The sequence below is a fragment of the Arachis ipaensis genome, chromosome B3, assembly GCF_059453495.1.
Source record: "Arachis ipaensis isolate K30076 ecotype BB chromosome B3, ASM5945349v1, whole genome shotgun sequence".
Taxonomy (NCBI): domain Eukaryota; kingdom Viridiplantae; phylum Streptophyta; class Magnoliopsida; order Fabales; family Fabaceae; genus Arachis; species Arachis ipaensis.
In genome coordinates, this window is record NC_142438.1 from 55344913 (window position 1) to 55363012 (window position 18100).

At 34.9% G+C, this 18100-nt stretch overlaps 2 protein-coding genes across 6 annotated transcripts; both read left to right on the forward strand.

Moving 5' to 3' along the window:
• Positions 1-7169: 7169 nt before the first annotated feature.
• On the forward strand, positions 7170-10912 carry LOC107634492 (uncharacterized). 5 transcript variants are annotated; one of them, XM_016337963.3, is made up of 3 exons: positions 7170-7397; positions 8070-8677; positions 10623-10912. In XM_016337963.3, exons 2-3 carry the CDS (start codon positions 8173-8175, stop codon positions 10649-10651), a joined length of 534 nt encoding a protein of 177 aa, XP_016193449.1. In that variant the 5' UTR covers positions 7170-7397; positions 8070-8172; the 3' UTR covers positions 10652-10912. The 5 variants fall into 5 exon arrangements, with proteins under 5 accessions (XP_016193449.1, XP_020974624.1, XP_088365556.1 ...); XM_021118965.2 differs by having other exon boundaries at positions 7175-7397; positions 8047-8677; XM_088509430.1 differs by lacking the exon at positions 7170-7397 and adding an exon at positions 7421-7619.
• A 2843-nt stretch (positions 10913-13755) lies between these two features.
• LOC148570699 (uncharacterized) lies at positions 13756-17291 on the forward strand. Its single transcript, XM_088507142.1, has 4 exons — positions 13756-14424; positions 14659-16054; positions 16192-16497; positions 17098-17291. Exons 1-4 carry the CDS (start codon positions 13756-13758, stop codon positions 17289-17291), a joined length of 2565 nt encoding a protein of 854 aa, XP_088363268.1.
• The last annotated feature ends 809 nt before the right edge of the window (positions 17292-18100 follow it).

The following is an 18100-nucleotide window of genomic DNA, read 5'->3' on the forward strand; positions in this document are numbered from 1 at the left end:
GATCCCTCGTTCAAACATCGAGTTCTTGGTTGTATTTTTGCACATGACATTTGGAGCCAACTTCACACCCACTTTGCATCACAAACAAAAGCTCATATTAGGCAACTTCAACTGCAATTGAAATCGATCAAGAAGACTGGTCCAGCATCAGATTATCTTCTTCAAATAAAAAAAGTGGTGGATGCACTCGCCACTGTTGGAGCTCCTCTAACTGATGCAGAATACACCAATGTCATTTTAGATGGATTAAATGAAGATTATCAGTCATTCTTGACATATGTCACTGCCAAAGATCCACCCTATTCCATTCCAGACCTTGAAGCTCTCTTGATGGCTCAAGAAGATATTGTGGAGAGGTTCAAGAAACCAGAACCCTCAATGGTACAGGTCAATTTTACTCAATCCCAACCTTCTACTCAGACTAATTTTGATTCTGCCTATGCAAGAAACACACCGCCTACACCTAATAGAGGCACTTATGGTCGAAGATGGCGTGGAGGAAGAACAAATCGTAGAGGAAGAGGTTCTTGGAACTCAAATCGGCCACAATGTCAAATTTGTGGCAAGTTGGGGCATATTGCTAGTTACTGTTATTTTAGATTTGACCAACAATTTCAACATGCACAACAAAATTCACCCACCTCTTCGATGCACAATGCACTCCCTCCACCTCCCTCATTCCATAATCCCAAAGCAATGCTTGCTACACCTGCTACAATTGCTGATCCATCTTGGTATGCTGATTCTGGCGCTTCTCATCACTGTACTCCTGATCCGTCAAACCTACAACAAGCACAAGAATATCATGGACAAGATCAAGTTTATATTGGTAATGGTTCAGGTATTAAAATTCAGCATATTGGTAATTCATATTTGCATCATAAACTAACAGATAAAAGATATTATTTGTATGATTTACTGCATGTTCCCTCAATTGCACATAACCTTGTTAGTGTATCCAAATCTGCTAGAGATAACAATGTGTATTTTTCGTTTTGGCCTGATGTTTGTTTTGTGAAATCTCAGGCTACCAAAGAAGTGCTTCTCCAAGGCACAGCAATTAATGGAATGTATCGTTTTGAAAAAGTGACTCTTCCTAAATCAGACTTTAGACAATTTAATACTCAAATTTTTGTTGCTCAAACCTTGACATTGGATGTTTACCACAAAAGATTTGGTCATCTAGCCTTACCACTTGTAAAGTCTATTGTAACTAATTGTTCGTTACCTCTGAATAATAAAAATGCTTCTGATTCTAGTGTATGTGAACATTGCTGCTTAGCAAAATCTCATAGGTTACCTTACTCTCCATCTAATACTACTTATGATTGCCCTTTATCATTAATTGTTTCTGATATTTGGGGGCCATCCCCAATCACTGCTCATACAGGTGTTAGATATTATGCTTCATTCATTGATGTGTATTCAAGACACACTACAATATATTTTTTAACAAACAAGTCACAAGTCTTTAGTGTTTTTAAATCGTACAAAACCCAGATGAAAAAACAGTTAGGATACTCTATTAAAGCACTTCAAACTGATAATGCTAGGGAATATCTATCTCATACATTTATTGAATTTTTACAACAAGAAGGAATTATTCATAGATTCACTTGTCCCCATACCCCTCAACAGAATGGATTAGCAGAAAGAAAAAATAGGCATATAGTCGAAACTGCTTTAGCTTTATTATCTACTGCTACACTTCCTTTAACTCTATGGAATGAGGCTTTTGCAACCTCGGTATATTTGATAAATCGCATGCCTTCATCTGTTACAGGTTATAAATCACCTTTTGAACTATTATATCATCATAAACCTGATTATACTTTCTTGAAAATCTTTGGATGTTTATGTTTTCCTCACACGAGACCATACACTGCTCATAAATTGGAATACAGATCTGAACCCTGTTTATTTTTAGGTTATGCTTTGAATAAAAAAGGATATAGGTGTCTCACTAAAAGTGGAAAAATAATTGTCTTTAGAGATGTAGTGTTTCATGAACATCAATTTCCATCTCACTCTTTTTTTTCTACTACTATTAATGAAACTTGCACTAGCAATGCTACTGCTTTAGATTTTTTACCTCAGATTGCATCCATTCATCCCTCTTCTGTTGATCCTTCATCTTCAATGCCCAACATCAATTCTGGTGATACACATCATAGTGAGGAACATGAACAAATACATCCAATACAAACAGCTTCACAGGCTAATGGGACAGCAACTTCTACCCAAGATCTCATATCGATTACTTCTACTCACATTGATTTGCCTTTTTCCTCAAACCCCCATCTACAACCACTCTTTCAGAAAATATCCATCCAATGCAGACAAGGTCCAAGACAGGTAATAGAACTCCAAAAGCTCTTCAGGTAGCAAAATTATCAGTCTCTTCTAATTTTGATTTATTGCCTAAAAGTATTCAAAGTGCTCTCCACAATCGCTTATGGAGAGATGCTATGCTCACAGAATATAAAGTACTATTATATCATGATACATGGTCCTTAGTTGAATTACCTGAAAATGAAAAAGTAGTTGGTTGTAAGTGGATATTTGCTGTTAAAAAGAATGCAAAATGTGAGATCATAAGACATAAAGCTAGGTTGGTTGCAAAAGGTTTTCTTCAAATTGCTAGAATTGATTTTGATCAAAATTTTTCACCTGTTATAAAACTAGTTACAATTAGGATGATTTTAACCATTGCTTGGAAAATTCAACAATATGATTTTCACAATGCATTTCTAAATGGAACTCTTCATGAAACTGTGTTTATATCCCAACCTCCAGGTTTCTGTCACTCTAATCCTAAACTTGTATGCAAATTAAATAAATCCATCTATGGCCATAAACAAGCCCCAATGGCTTGGTACTAAACAATTACTTCCACCCTTCAATCTTTTGGCTTTACAGTAACAAAATCTTATCCTTCCCTGTTTACTAGATATACTTCTATTTCTACTATTTATGTTCTTATTTATGTTGATGATATGCTTGTCACTGGAGATAACGAATATGAAATAAAAATTGTTCTTAGCAAATTTCATTCTACCTTTTTATTGAAAGATTTAGGTGAGCTCAACTTTTTCTTAGGTATAGAAGTTATAACACATTCCTCTTCCTTAATTTCTTTGAACCAAACTAAATATATACATAACCTTCTAACACGTGCTGGCATGAATGAATCCAAACCAAGTATGACTCCAATGATAAGCTCTCTTAGAAGTGGCAGATGTGTTAACAAAGCCTCTGTCATTAGCCAGCTTTGACAAGTTTAAAAGCAAACTCAGGTTGGCATTCAAACCACCATGAGTTTGTGGGGGGGGGGGATAATAGCATATATAAAGGAAAAATAATTAACCACATTAGTTACTTTTGAAACTAGAGTTAGTAGCTTCTAGAGTTCATGTATAAATAAGACTCTTCAATTTACTGTAGAAGAGAGATAATAATAGTTAACATTCATTTTCTTCTTCTTTCTTCATTGTTCTCTGCTTTGGATAGACTTTATTTCTCACACAATTAAACTAAATTTTAAATAATTGTTTAATTAACTCCCAAACCACATAGGAATTCAGGAAAAAAGACCAATGACATAACCCAGACAAACATCCACATACAAGATAAAATGAACATTCACATACAAGGTAAAATGAACATCCTCCTTAGTGCTTTAGTAACAACCAACTCATTGACAAAAATATTATCCGTGCATCCGATTTAAATGACTCAAATCAAACTCAATTTCTATTCAAGCATCATTAAACTAAACCAATTCCAAAACACATAACAAAATAAACATGCGGAGCATGTGCATGCCGAAGCCAGCAATTCAAGTAACAGAGCAATGGTACTAAATCAAATAAACAGGCACATCTCATATAAAAGAACCAACTTGATTATGGAATTGATGTATCACTACAAAAATTCCTTCGGCAAGTATACCGAATTATCGTCAAGTAATAACTCACAAAGAGTGAGGTCGATCCCACGAGGATTAACAGATTAAGCCAACAATAGCTAATTGATTATTCTAGTTAGACAAGCATATTGAAGTGATGAACAACAATAATTATAAATTGCATGAAAGTAAAAGAAAGCAATAAAGTGCAAGAAAGTAAATGGCATAAATATAAAGTACAAGAAAGTAAAGTGCTAGAAATGTAAAGTGTAGAAAATGTAAATAACCATAAAATAAATAACAAGAAAGAAAAGATAAAATAAACATTAGGATAAAGAGATATTGCATTCTCCGGATTAATTGATTCATCTCATCTTCAATCATGCAACTCATTGACCTCTTGGCAATCATGAGTGATTGAGTCCCAATTATTTGGTAACTCAATCTCTCCAATCTTGATCAATAGCCAATTCCTTGATCTAATTGCTCATGAGGAGAGATGAAGCTTGGTCCCTGATTATATCACACACTTTCCTAGACCCAAATAATAGATAGATTAAATGTCACAATATCCCATCCATACCCAAATCGACTCAAGTGTGAGAAGGATTTTCAAGCATGGTTTTATGATTCCTCTTCCAAGGTTCACATAAAACCCAAATACATTCAATCTCTTTTCCAAGATAATTGAATGCTAAGCATGAAGAACGAAATTCCTTCTAGTAAATCAAAGAGAGATGAAGAGAATGAGAAGAATAAAAACAATTTAATCCATCAAATAGCAATAGAGCTCTCTTTCCCAATGGAAAGAGTTAGTGATTCATAACTAAAATATTTACAAAGTGAGAAAGAAAATGGAAGAGAAGAGAAATGTGGAGAGAAGGTCCGAAGACCCCTCTAAAATGTGTTTCCAGCCAAGAGTCCTTCCTTCTCCTATGAAACTAAAACCTATTTATAAGCTAGCTAAATTACAAACTGAAATGAAATTCAAAACAAATTACAATTAAATGAAAATTAACTATTCTAGATGATTCTCGTGGCCTTGATTGGTTGACGACTGTGGGCTTGGTTGCCTGAAGTTAGAGTGGACTTGGAATGAGATTAATTGAACTAGAATGATGCTCCTAGGCTGGCGTAGCGTTTTTGAGGAAAGCGTAGCGCTCGTGCACCCACGCGTACGCGTCACCCACGCGTGCGCGTCATCTTCAGCGTTGGCGTCAAAGGCGTAGCGTTAGTGTCAAAGGCGCTCTTCCACGCGTACGCCTCGTCCATGCTTACGCGTGGTCTTTCAAAATTATCACCTTCACATGTACGCGTCACCCACGAGTACGCGTCACTGGCGAATTTTCCAGCTTCACTATCGCAGGCGCTCTTGGAACAACCGTAGCACCAAAGGCGCTCTTTTTACTATTGTGTAGCGCTTTTGGGGACAACATAGCGCCAAAGGCGCTCTCCTAATGTGAGGGACGCTTTTGGGAAAAGCATAGCGCCAAAGGCATTCTCTTAGTGCTGCAAAACGCTTCTGGGCAGAGCGTAGCGCCAAAGGCGCTCTCTCCTGTTTCTTATCTTCTCTGCTTCACCCTTTAAGCTCTTTTCTTCTTATGAGCTTGTTTTGTGCTTTTTACTTCTTTTTCCATCATTTTCTACAAAGTTCATCAAATCAAAAGATCAAAGCAATATACAACTTAAGCACAACAAATACTCAATAATTGGACATTATAAACTAATTTTTTTATTTGAAAAAGTATAGAAGAACATAACATGATGCGCAGTCATCACAACTGCATACATGGCAAAATGAACATCCTCCATATATTAGTAAGGTCTATGAATGTTAGGGTGTGACTTATTGCATATAGACAGCATGAAAATTCTGTGCCAGAATGCAAACTCCATGGTTTTAGATCATGTTCATAGACTAGTGCAAATATGGCTAATTGAACCGCCGCAAATAAACACATCCAAAAAGTTGATAACAAATGGTCTGGACAGCTTGAAGAAATTGGTACCTATTTGTTTGTGTTGGTTTCAAGCTACAATAAATCCCATTTTCATTCATGTACAGTAATTAATAACTATTAGAGATTTAATTACCTACATAGTAATCCAAGAAGACCAGAAAACACTACTTGCTAAGAGTAATAGGCAGCCAAGAAGCCACGTGTCATCAACAACAGTGAGAATGTGTTTGGCAGTATTATGATGAGAAAAGTAGTCTATGTTTAAGAGCTTATGTCCTTTCACCAGAGCCATGGTTAATGCTCCATTCACGTAGCAAACTGTTCCTATTATTTTTGCAAAGTTTCTTATACTTTTCAGATCAATTTGCGTGTAAAAGAAGGAGAACAAATTCGGCGCTGGTGAGAGTGTCTGGCGAGGGAGTGAGTGATGCCGGTGAGGGTGGCTGCTGAGGGAAGCAGCGACGGCACTGAGGTTGGCTTGTGATGGACGCAGCGATGGTGTTGGGGCTGGCTGGTGAGGGAGGCAGCGACACTATCGAGGGTGACTGGTGAGGAAAAAGCGACCACGCTGAGAGTGTTTGGGAGGAGACCTGCTACGGCGGTAAATAAAGTTAAATGTGGATGAGTAAAATTTCTGAAGTGAAAATATGGTGTTTTTGGATAATTGGGAGTGAAGTGATTTTTTTTTTTTTTTACCTTTAACGAGCCGAAATTTCAGTCCATTATTCATATTGTTCACCATCTCTATTGTCTACATAGTGAAACCGATTAATTTTATCTCTATTCACAACATGACTCTCGTTTAGATATCTTGCACCTTCTTTATTTGAGAGATAGTTGATTCCACAAATAGGGTTAAGCATCCGCATACATGACATAGAGTCAGAAAACATTTGGGGACCATGTCCACGTGTTCTCAACTTCTCAGAGAGTTCTAATTCATATTTTACATTATTTTGATGATAAATTGATTAAAAGTAATTGTTTTCCTTTACATTCTTTTTTAAATAATCATTTAAAAGAATATATATGATTGGATAAAAATATAGATAAAAAATGTTTCTTTTTTTATTGACTTAATTACTTCCATATAAAAAAAATAATGTAGCCAAAAATAAAAATATGAAAGGGCTCTACTTATCTATAAAGCTTTTGTTTTTGTTTGTTAAAGGAAGATAACAAAAGCAAAAAGAAAGGAAATTAAAGAAGAAAAAACTCTCCGAGAGCGACGTTTAAGGGAGTTCTACCAAAAACAAAAGCAAATAACAAAAACACATAAACTTCTTTTATTTCTTTGGCGATAATTGATCAACGTGTAAAGTTCGAACATAAACGTTGTTCGTCAAACTCTAATTCTATGTGTTTGGTTTAGGATCAAGATAGACGAAAGAACCGTCATTTTCTTCGTAACTTATTATATCGTCTCTATCTTGTTTTGAAAGCTAGGTTCCCCTGCACCACGCACTTTTGAGGCTTCATGGCTATGTTTTATATCTCATGTTCAAGGCTCATGCCATTTTCTATGTCAGGTATGAATCTCTTTCTCTAAGGAAACTTGTTTATGATGGGTCATTGTTATGTACCATTTTCTTTTATTGTTCTATTTTGATGGGACTTCCCTTGTTCCCGTTTTCATGATTTGTCATTATTATTAATATCTAGAATTCTAGGGCCCAACTTTTTATTATATATAACCTTTAAATTTAGGGATCTGAAATTTTTTGGTCATGTAATGATGGTTATCATTCAAGGTTCATGAGAATGAAACAATGCACTACATTATATAGGCTTAATGCGAAAGATAATTTCAGATTTCAGAGGAAATAGATGTTGTAGAGATGGAGGAAATTATATATAAATTTTGGTTTAGTCTTTCTTAAAATATTTATTTTAATCTTTCAGTATTATAAAATTAATTTTATTTTATGACTTCTCCTCAAATTTTAATCTAAGTCTTTTTTTAGAGTGAGCCTAGATTAATCCTAAAAACTAGCTCAACGGATCCGATGAGGAATATCTCATACTTATATAATTATCTAAAAAATTTATTCCTGAGAGATATAAGAGTTATAATAGTTAGCAGTAGTATAGCATGTTATTGTTATTTAAAGACTTGTTATTCTAATTTAATAATTTTTTTTTAGCTTGTTTCATCTCATGATGCAAATGATGACTCAGTCTCAGGTATCTTTTACATGCAGTGCAAGATCTGATGAGACTATTCTAGTCTAGAATCATCGGATCCACCGAAGTCATCAATCAATCTTGGGGACGTTCTTTGATTGATACCAAAAAAAAAAAAAAATGGAAGGTGAGCAGCAGCAAAGATCAAAACTGAATAAAGCTAAGCAGATTGTGAGGCTAAGGGGAATGCTTCGTAGATGGCACAGTTTCTCATCCTCATCGTCAACCTCAATCTCATCATCACCAAACATTTCAAGTAGCCCCAATTACAACATGATTGACAATTCTGATTACCAAGAACCTACAAGTGATGATGATCCAACCTCAAAGAGGGCAGCGTGTAATTGTAACTTGGATGAAGAGGATCACAAATGCGAGAGCCCCGAGCCCCCTCCCGATGTTCCGAAAGGGTACTTGGCAGTTTATGTTGGGAGTGAGCTTCGGAGATTCATCATTCCAACTAGCTACCTTACTCATTCTCTCTTCAAGTTATTGCTTGAGAAGGCTGAAGATGAGTTTGGATTTAGCCATAATGGTGCTCTCACTATTCCTTGTGAGACTGAGACCTTCAAGTATCTCCTCAGATGCATAGAGACCAACTACGACACCCATCAAGGTAGCTCCTGTAAGTTCATTCTCTTTCTCGTGCCTTTCTTTTTCATCTTCTATGTATGCTCTGCTTCGCAACAAGCCAACAACCATGTTATATCATCAACAAAATTTATTATTTTCATCAACACGGTAAACAAGAATATTATCCATTAAAAAATGTAAATTATTTTTTGTATAAAAAAATGTATTCGCCTAACATGTTAGCTAATATTAATAAAATGTACTGGTCCTTGATATTTTTCGTAATAATTACTTCTTCACAAAAAAAATATAGAAAATTATTTTTTAATTAGCTAACATTAACTAATTTTTGTGTTTAAATTTATAATTTAAAATTTAAGATTAAAAATTTATATTTTATAATCTAAAACTTAAAATAATTAAAATGTTAGTCAAAAAAAAAATAAGGGAAAAGGACAAAGAGATCTTTGACTTTTTGGTCCGCAGACATTTAAGTTCTCGAAAATTTGAAAATACATTTAAGTTCCTAACCTTGTCAAAATTTGGACAAATTGATCCTTATTGTTTATTTGAGTTTGTCAGACCCAACAGAAAAATCAAACGTGACTCTCATTATATTGACCTAGCCAATACAAATATCTACGTGGAAGAGTTTTTAAAATGGGATAAATTAGATACAAAAATTGATGTCTCTAGACCTTGAAGAAGTTAGGAACTTAAATGTATCTTCAAATTCTCAGAAACTTAAATGTCCACCTACCATAAAATCAGGAATCAGTTTATCTTTTTCTCAAAATAATTATTTAATATTATTCTTTAAAAAAAATAAGTGAGATGTTTACCTAGAACTTGTGATATATGTAGGATTGAGAATGTATATCTCTTTTGTCACCAAAAATGATTAAAACAAAAATTGTGTTTTTCTTTTTTTTAATTAAACACAAGACACACATAAATCAATATAATTTGAAAAAGTATAAGGTACCAACATATTATCTGTTAATTTATTGTCAACAATAATTAATTATTATATTTTAAACACATATATAAAGAGACACATTTAGAAAATATATTTATAAAGACACTTTTATTAAATACAGCCATAAAAAATATATTATTATTAGACACATACACAAAAACACTTCTATTAAACACAATTATAAATAAGAAGTTGGCAGAAATACTTTTGGTAACGTAGCAGGACCGATATAATTTATAGTTATTATATAGAATCTGCTCACATATTGACAAATAATACAACAGCGTAAATAAACCCATCAATCATTATATTTTGGAAAAGACTCGTATACATATTCAAAGAATACATAAAATACAGAAGTATATTTATTATAGAAGAGAAAAAAAAAAGAAAAAAAGAAAAAACATTCACATGTTTGTTTTCTCTCATCCTCTTTATTATATGTATATTATCAATATGTATGCAAGCAATATACCTATATTTTTCACCCCTCTATAATTTTATATCAAAATAAACAGTATACAGCTACTCAAGATTTCCGCTGCATTTTCTTTTTTATTGTTTTATCCTGGAATATTTGATTAAGATTTGCATATGGTATTAATAGTTAAGGATGTTATATGTGTTGGCTCCATATCGGCCAAAAATCTGTTGACTGATTCATGTAAAAAATAATTACTTATTGCTATTTCAACAGTTTACTTTTGAATTATTGGATAACATTCATCGAGAATAATAATAAATTGGACCATATATTTTTTCCCCTTAATTTTTGCATGCCTGTATCTAGTTAATAGGATAAAACTTTGTTATTGTTGTACCTTTTGGATGTCTATTGAATTCACACTTTTTATACCCTATCAACAATAAAATTGTTTCTCTTATTTCGATCATTATTATAGTCCTTACTCCTGAGACCTTAGCATCGACATTGTGCTACAAAAAACATACAGAAAGAAAACGTAGTTGGTTTTCTTTTTCAATTTTCTAACGTAAATTATCTTTGGTGAAACTGCAGCTGGAAATATAGGAACTTCGGAAGCATAACTAGTGATTCTGATCTTCCTAGAAGTCCAATCAAATCATAAGGCTCATTAGACTAGGTGTAAATCTCCTAGAAACTACATCATAACTACCCTTACAAGTTACAAGAACTTAACCTTGGTGGTGTGTAAATAAGAACTTTCATGTGTTTTTGTTCACATGATTCTTGCTTTTTTTTTTTTTTTTTTTTTTAAATAGCAGCACTCTCTCTTGGCATATTCATACATATAACGTTAATTAAAGTATTGGTTTAATTATTTCACATCTCAATTATGTCCGGAAAATATAAGGTAAAAAGATGACAAAATCTTAATTGTGTTGTGATTTTAATATACCATTTGATTGTTATCTTTAGAAAAATGTTTATCTTTACACTTAGTTTTTATAGTATTAATGACAATATTTTTTAGAATATAATAAAATTTATAAGTTTTTTACTTAATAATAATAATAAATTTTTTACTCTCTTAAACAAGTGAAGATAAAAATTACACTTTTTTAATATATATTTTAATGATTAGTAATAAGAACGGATCTATTTATATTATAGTGGGAGCAAGCGCAGGGACGGACTTACGGGGGACGAGTAGAGGCCTCGGCCCCCCAACTTTTTTAAAAAAAGATTAATAGTAATAAGTTATTAAGTACGATTTATTTTTTAAAAATTTATGTAGTATTTAGTCTAATATAAATAAAAATTCAGTCTAACCTAAATATTAATGATTTCTAATATCTAAAAAGTAAGTAACAATATTAAAAAAATATGAAAAGATATTATTACTAATATTTTTTAATTAAATAAAATTTTTCAATTCCCATAAAGTAGATTTTTTTTCTTCTTGTGAGCGTCTTTCTTGATTCATTTGGTATTAATTTTTTCTGTTTAAACTACTACAACTGAGAATTCATTTTCAGCTATGAATATTGTGAAGAATAATTCAGAAACAAAATAAAAGATAAATTTCTTGCTAATTGTCTTTTAATTATATTGAAAAGAAAATTGCAGAAAAATTTGACACAAATTCTATTATCGATGAATTTTATGAAACGAGGAATCGACCACTTCATTAATAAAAAGTACATATATATTTTTTGTACTTTAAATATATTCTCTATCAGTATATTTTTGTAATGCATTTTACATTATATAATTTTTTGTATAATTTTTTAATATTATATATGTTATTGCCCCCAATATACTATTTCTGGATCCGTCCCTGAGCAAGCGCCCCACTCCAATTCGAAATTTTTTGAATAATACATAATAATATTTATTTATTCCCATTAAATTATTAAATTTGACCACATGTTAATAATTATTTATTCAACTTTTGACATTTGATAGTCAATTTAAAAATTTTATATTAAATGTGCATTATAATGATAAATTCTCAAATTTAAATGAGATTAGTGTTCTTTTTAAAAAATTAACTTCAAAAAATATTATCTATCTATTGGTGTTTTTTAAATTAGTTTTAATTTTTTCATAATGATTACACTAATTGAATAAACTTTTTTAACTGTGAATATCATTAAGATTAGAGCTAATTATATGAAAGGTGGATTTTAAATATTTTTAAATAATTGTTTAACAACATATATATAAAAAAGAGAGATTTTGTTTACATTATCAATAAAAAATTATTCCATCTTTTCAAAATATGAAATATAAAAAAAAAAGTTTAACTTATATGTTATTATTTAAATTATTATTTAAATTTTTTAATTTGTAATTAAATATTTTGAAGATTAATCATATTTTATAACAACAAAATATAATTATACCAACAATTATGTTACGTATGTATAAAAAATAATTATTTATACAAAATAAATTTTGAAATACAAAATATACATTGAAAATAAATTAAATAATATATATATTTATACATATAATTTATAATAGATAATTTGATGACTAATTTTTTATGTAAACACAACTAGAAAATTGCTTAATACAGACAGATTTACAGACAGATTTGGTCTTTATTACAGACAGATTTTTGATTACCGACGAAATTACCAACGGATTTTGTCCCTCTATAAAATCCTCGTCGGAAATTATTTACCGACGGATTTTTTTCCATCGGAAAATTACCGACGGATTTTTACCAGTTACCGACGGATTTTTCCTCGGTAAATCCACCCCTCCATTTCCCTGAAACGACGAATTTTTCGATGGATTTTCCGTTGGTAATTACAGACGGATTTTTCGAAGGATTTTTCGTCGGTAATTACAGACAGATTTTCCGACGGATTTTCCGTCGGTAATTGGCAACAAATTTTCCGACAGATTTTTCGTCTGTAATTGAAACCTTGGAAAATCATCCCACACTTTGAATACAGACAGAAAATCCGTCTGTAAATCTGTCAGTAAGATAAAATATAATTTTTTTTAGATTTTTACATTGCAAAATAAACTTGTTTTCATACAAAATAAATATAAATTTAAACAAGTTCATATTATCAAGCGAAAAATGAAATACTATAAACAAGTAAGTCAATATAATTCATTTACGTCATATAATTAAAAAAAAGTTGAAGCAGAAGTAATGAATATTGATATGGTCGTCGTTATTTGTGATATGGTCGTCATTATTGCACGTTATAACTCGGCTTCATAACCGTTATCAACATATGATATAACTCGTCATTATCCGATTACTACTCGGAATTTATGAGCCATAGCTCGGTGACATCAATACTCCTATCATAACCGACATCCCAAACAGTAAAATAAGGTCGGTTACAATATCAATTATTTGACGATTATTACCGACAATGTAACGGACGAGGAATTCATCATATAAAGGGAAGTAGAACATTTCTTGAAAACCAAGTTTTTGAACAAGAATATACATTGACTTAAGCTTTGGAGTGCCTTTGCAGGTACACTCCACCTCCTTTTCATTGCTCGCGCTTTCACACAACAACACAAATAAAGAAGCTCGGATTCAAAGAGTCGGACGTTCAGCCTCCCAGTACATAGCTTGGCTGATTCCAAGCAGTTGAAGCCGATCTATTTTCCAGGCAAGATCAATTGGCGCCCACCGTGGGCCCAGGAAGTCAATTTTTTTCTTTTGGTCCCATTACCTTCGTTTACACCCATGGCTGACGTACCGCCTCCTTCACTGTCCGAACTCATGCGAATGGTAGCTGAGCTACAACAAGCCAATCAACGAATGGCCGACGAGAATCAAATAATGGCTGCCCAAATAGCTGAACTAAATCATGCTCGGATTGAGCACAACGATACTCACCGCCAGCAGCCAGAAGATGAGGAACATCATTTCCAGCCCTCTCATGTCTCGGAGACCGCCCGAGCTGAAGAACCCCAACCTGAAGATGAAAAGGAAGAGTCCGACGACCTTGTAGGACCCTTCACAGAAGAAGTAACGAACTTCGAATTGCCAAAGGGATTCACCCTGCCGCTAACCCTCACACCTTATGATGGGCTCGGAGACCCAAAGAAATTTCTCAAGAAGTTCCGATCAATAATGATCGTCAATGGTGCATCAGATACAGTTTTATGCCGTTGTTTTCCAAATTATTTAGACGGTCCTGCACTTGATTGGTTGTGTGCTTTGCCTGCAGGTTCCATCTCGCAGTTTCAACAGCTGGCGAAGTTATTTGAAGAGCACTTTGCCGGGTCCACAATTTACTTGCACGACTCCGATTACTTGAATACGATCAAACAGGGACCGAACGAAAGCTTGAAGGACTACATGACCCGCTTCACCAAAGTCGCAATCAGTATACCTGACCTCCACCCCGAGGTCCACCTACACGCAATCAAAAGCGGACTCCGACCTGGAAAGTTCCATGAGACAATCGCAGTAGCCAAGCCGAGGACCCTTGCAGAATTTCGCGAGAAAGCAAAAGGCCAAATTGATATCGAAGAGCTCAGACAAGCTCAGAAAATTGAGAAGTCACACTACCGAGAAGACGATAAGAGCTCAAGCACTAAGAAAAATTTTAAACTAACCCCTCGATTTGATTCTTATACGTAGTTCAATACTAAGAGAGAGGACATAATCAAAGAGATATTGAATTCAAAACTGATCAAGCCACCAAGAAAGGCCGGCACCTATCAAGATACAAAGAATGTGGACAAGTCTAAATATTGCGCTTTCCACCAGAAACACGGCTACAACACTGATGACTGTGTAGTGGCCAAGGACCTTCTAGAACGCCTGGCCAGGCAGGGACACCTCAACAAGTACATTAGGGGTCACATCCAAAAGCGCATCACACCTTCCACAACAAACGATTCCCCCGAGCAACAACACCGAGGGAAAGAGAAGGCACCTTCAAGCCAATACGAAAAACCACGAGGTATAATTAATTGCATTTCAGGAGGGTACGCAAGTGGAGGATCCTCAAATTCGGCAAGAAAAAGATCGTTCCGAGCAATATGCTCGGTAAACGGACCACAACAAGATGCTGAAATAACCAATCAACAACCACAAGTTACTTTTACACACGCCGACTTCAATTCCAGCATACAAAATTTGGACGATCATGTGGTAGTCACTCTTCAGCTAGGGGATTTGTTGGTAAGAAAAGTACTCTTAGACCCCGGGAGCAGCGCCGACATTCTGTTCAATTCCACATTCCAAAAAATGAAGCTCAGCGACAACATGCTACAGTCAACAGGAGGAGACTTGGTCGGATTCTCAGGAGAGCGAGTTCCAATACTGGGTTCAGTGTGGTTACAAACCACACTAGGTGAGCATCCTCTTTCAAAAACATACGATATTCAATATTTAGTAGTTGATTGTTTTAGTCCATATAATCTTATCCTTGGCCGACCTTTTCTGAACAAGTTCGGCGCAATTGTTTCTACAGTTCATCTGTGTGTTAAGTTTCCCCTGCAGAACGATCAAGTTGTAACAATCCATGGAGATCATAAAGAAGCACACCAGTGTTACAACATCAGCATGAAACTCCAAAATCGTCCCAGGCAACAAGTCAACAATGTCGACCTTCCGCACAACAGCCACGCACAAGCCGACCTTGATCCAAGAGCTGATTTCCTTGAACGCCCAAAACCATCCGACGACCTACAGAAAGTATATTTTAATAATGACCCTAACAAATTTACTTATGTAGGTACGTCAATCAACACATCAGAACTACAGGCCATCACGACCTTCCTACAAAATCAAGCCGACCTTTTTACATGGACACCTTCAGACATGCCCGGCATCGACCCACAAATCATCAACCACAAACTAGCAATAAACTCGACAGTCCGACCAGTACAACAAAAGAAAAAGAAACTCGGCGAAGAAAAGAAAAGAGCGTCACTAGAGGAAACCCAAAAGCTCATCAACGCAGAATTTATCAAAGAAATCATATTTACTACCTGGTTAGCCAATGTGGTAATGGTAAGAAAACAAAACGGTAAGTGGCGCATGTGCGTCGACTTCACTGACTTAAACAAAGCATGCCCTAAGATTCTTACCCTTTACCATCCATAGACTATTTAGTAGATAACGCCTCAGGTTATGCTACCTTAAGTTTTATGGATGTGTATTCAGGGTATAATCAAATCCTCATGCACCCCTCCGATCAAAGTAAAACGGCATTTATTACTGATTTCGGTAACTATTGTTATAAAGTTATGCCATTTGGATTAAAGAACGTAGGTGCAACTTACCAACGTCTTATGGACAAAGTCTTCGCCAAACAGATCAGCAGAAATATCGAAGTCTATGTCGATGATATGGTCGCCAAGACACAAATCGGAAACAACCATATCGACGACCTTACAGAAATATTCGGCCAAGTTCGCCACTACAACATGCGCCTCAATCCCGAGAAATGTGCATTCGCCGTTCAAGGGGGTAAGTTTTTAGGATTTCTACTAACACACAAGGGAATAGAGGCAAATTCAGACAAATACCGAGCAGTACTGGACATAGCCAGCCCAAAAACAGTCAAAGAAGTTCAGCGCCTTACAAGAAGACTTACCGCGCTCTCGAGATTTGTTCCTTGCCTAGCTTCAACATCTATCCCTTTTTTCAAACAATAAAAAAGAAAACCAAATTTCATTGGAATGACGATTGTGAGAAAGCCTTTTCCAAACTAAAAACAACTCTCTCACAACCGCTGATTTTGCAAAAACCCCTCCAAGGAGAAGATTTATTTCTATATCTATCAGTTACTGATTGGTTGATAAGCTCGGCTCTTGTTACAGAAAGGAACAAAGTTCAACATCCGATATATTTTGTCAGTAAAACTCTCCAGTACGCTGAGCTCAACTATCCGAGGATAGAGAAGCTCGCATTAGCTCTGATATTTTCGGCGCGACGTCTCCGACCTTATTTCCAGAGCCACGTTATACACGTCAGAACAGATCACCCATTAAGACAAGTATTACACAAACCAGAAATTGCAGGAAGGCTTATAAAATGGGTAGTCGAGTTGTCTGAGTTCGACATCAGGTATCAATCCAGAGGACCAATTAAGTCCCAATTCCTGGCAGATTTCATCTCCGAGCTTACAATACCATCAGAAGAGGACCATACCAAACAATGGACTTTGTATGTGGATGGGTCTTCCAATAATGAGGGCTGTGGAGCTGGAATCCGTCTGGAGGCCGAGGACGGCTTCATATTGGAACATTCCATACACTTAGCTTTCAAAGCTAGCAACAATCAATCGGAGTATGAAGCACTAATTGCCGGACTCCGACTTTGTTTGGATCTCCAAATCTCGGCGATAAAGGTATATTGTGACTCTCTACTGGTAGTACAACAGGTAAACGACCTTTTTCAGGTAAAAGATCCTCTTCTATCTAAATATCTAATATTAGTAAAGAAATTATCTACAAAATTTGCCAAATTTGAAACACAACATATACCACGGGAAGAAAATCAAAGGGCAGGCATTTTATTTAAGCTCGGTAGTACACAATCCGAATTATCTACACTACATCAATTTACCATAACATCTCCAACTGTTACTCTAACAAACGTGTTAAGTGTTACACAGGAAAAAGATTGGAGGAACGACTTCATACAATATTTACAAACAGGTGATATACCAGAAGGGGTCGAGAATACCAAAAAGTTCCGACGACAAGCATCTTCCTTCACAATACTTAACGGAACACTGTATTGACGAGGATACACTCGCCCATTGCTAAAATGTCTTAATAACTCAGAAGCCAACATAGCATTAGCTGAGGCACATGAAGGCATCTACAGAACACACACCGGTGCTCGGAGCTTAGCATCAAAAGTCCTCTGAGCTGGCTTCTTCTGGCCGACTTTAAACCAGGATAGCCAACACAAAATCCAGACCTGCAACAATTGCCAGAAACATGCACCACTGATACACATTCCCGCCAAGCAACTACATCACTCTGACATCAGTTGGCCTTTCAACCAATGGGGTTTAGATATACTCGGTCCGTTCCCTACGGCACCGGGCCAGGTAAAATTT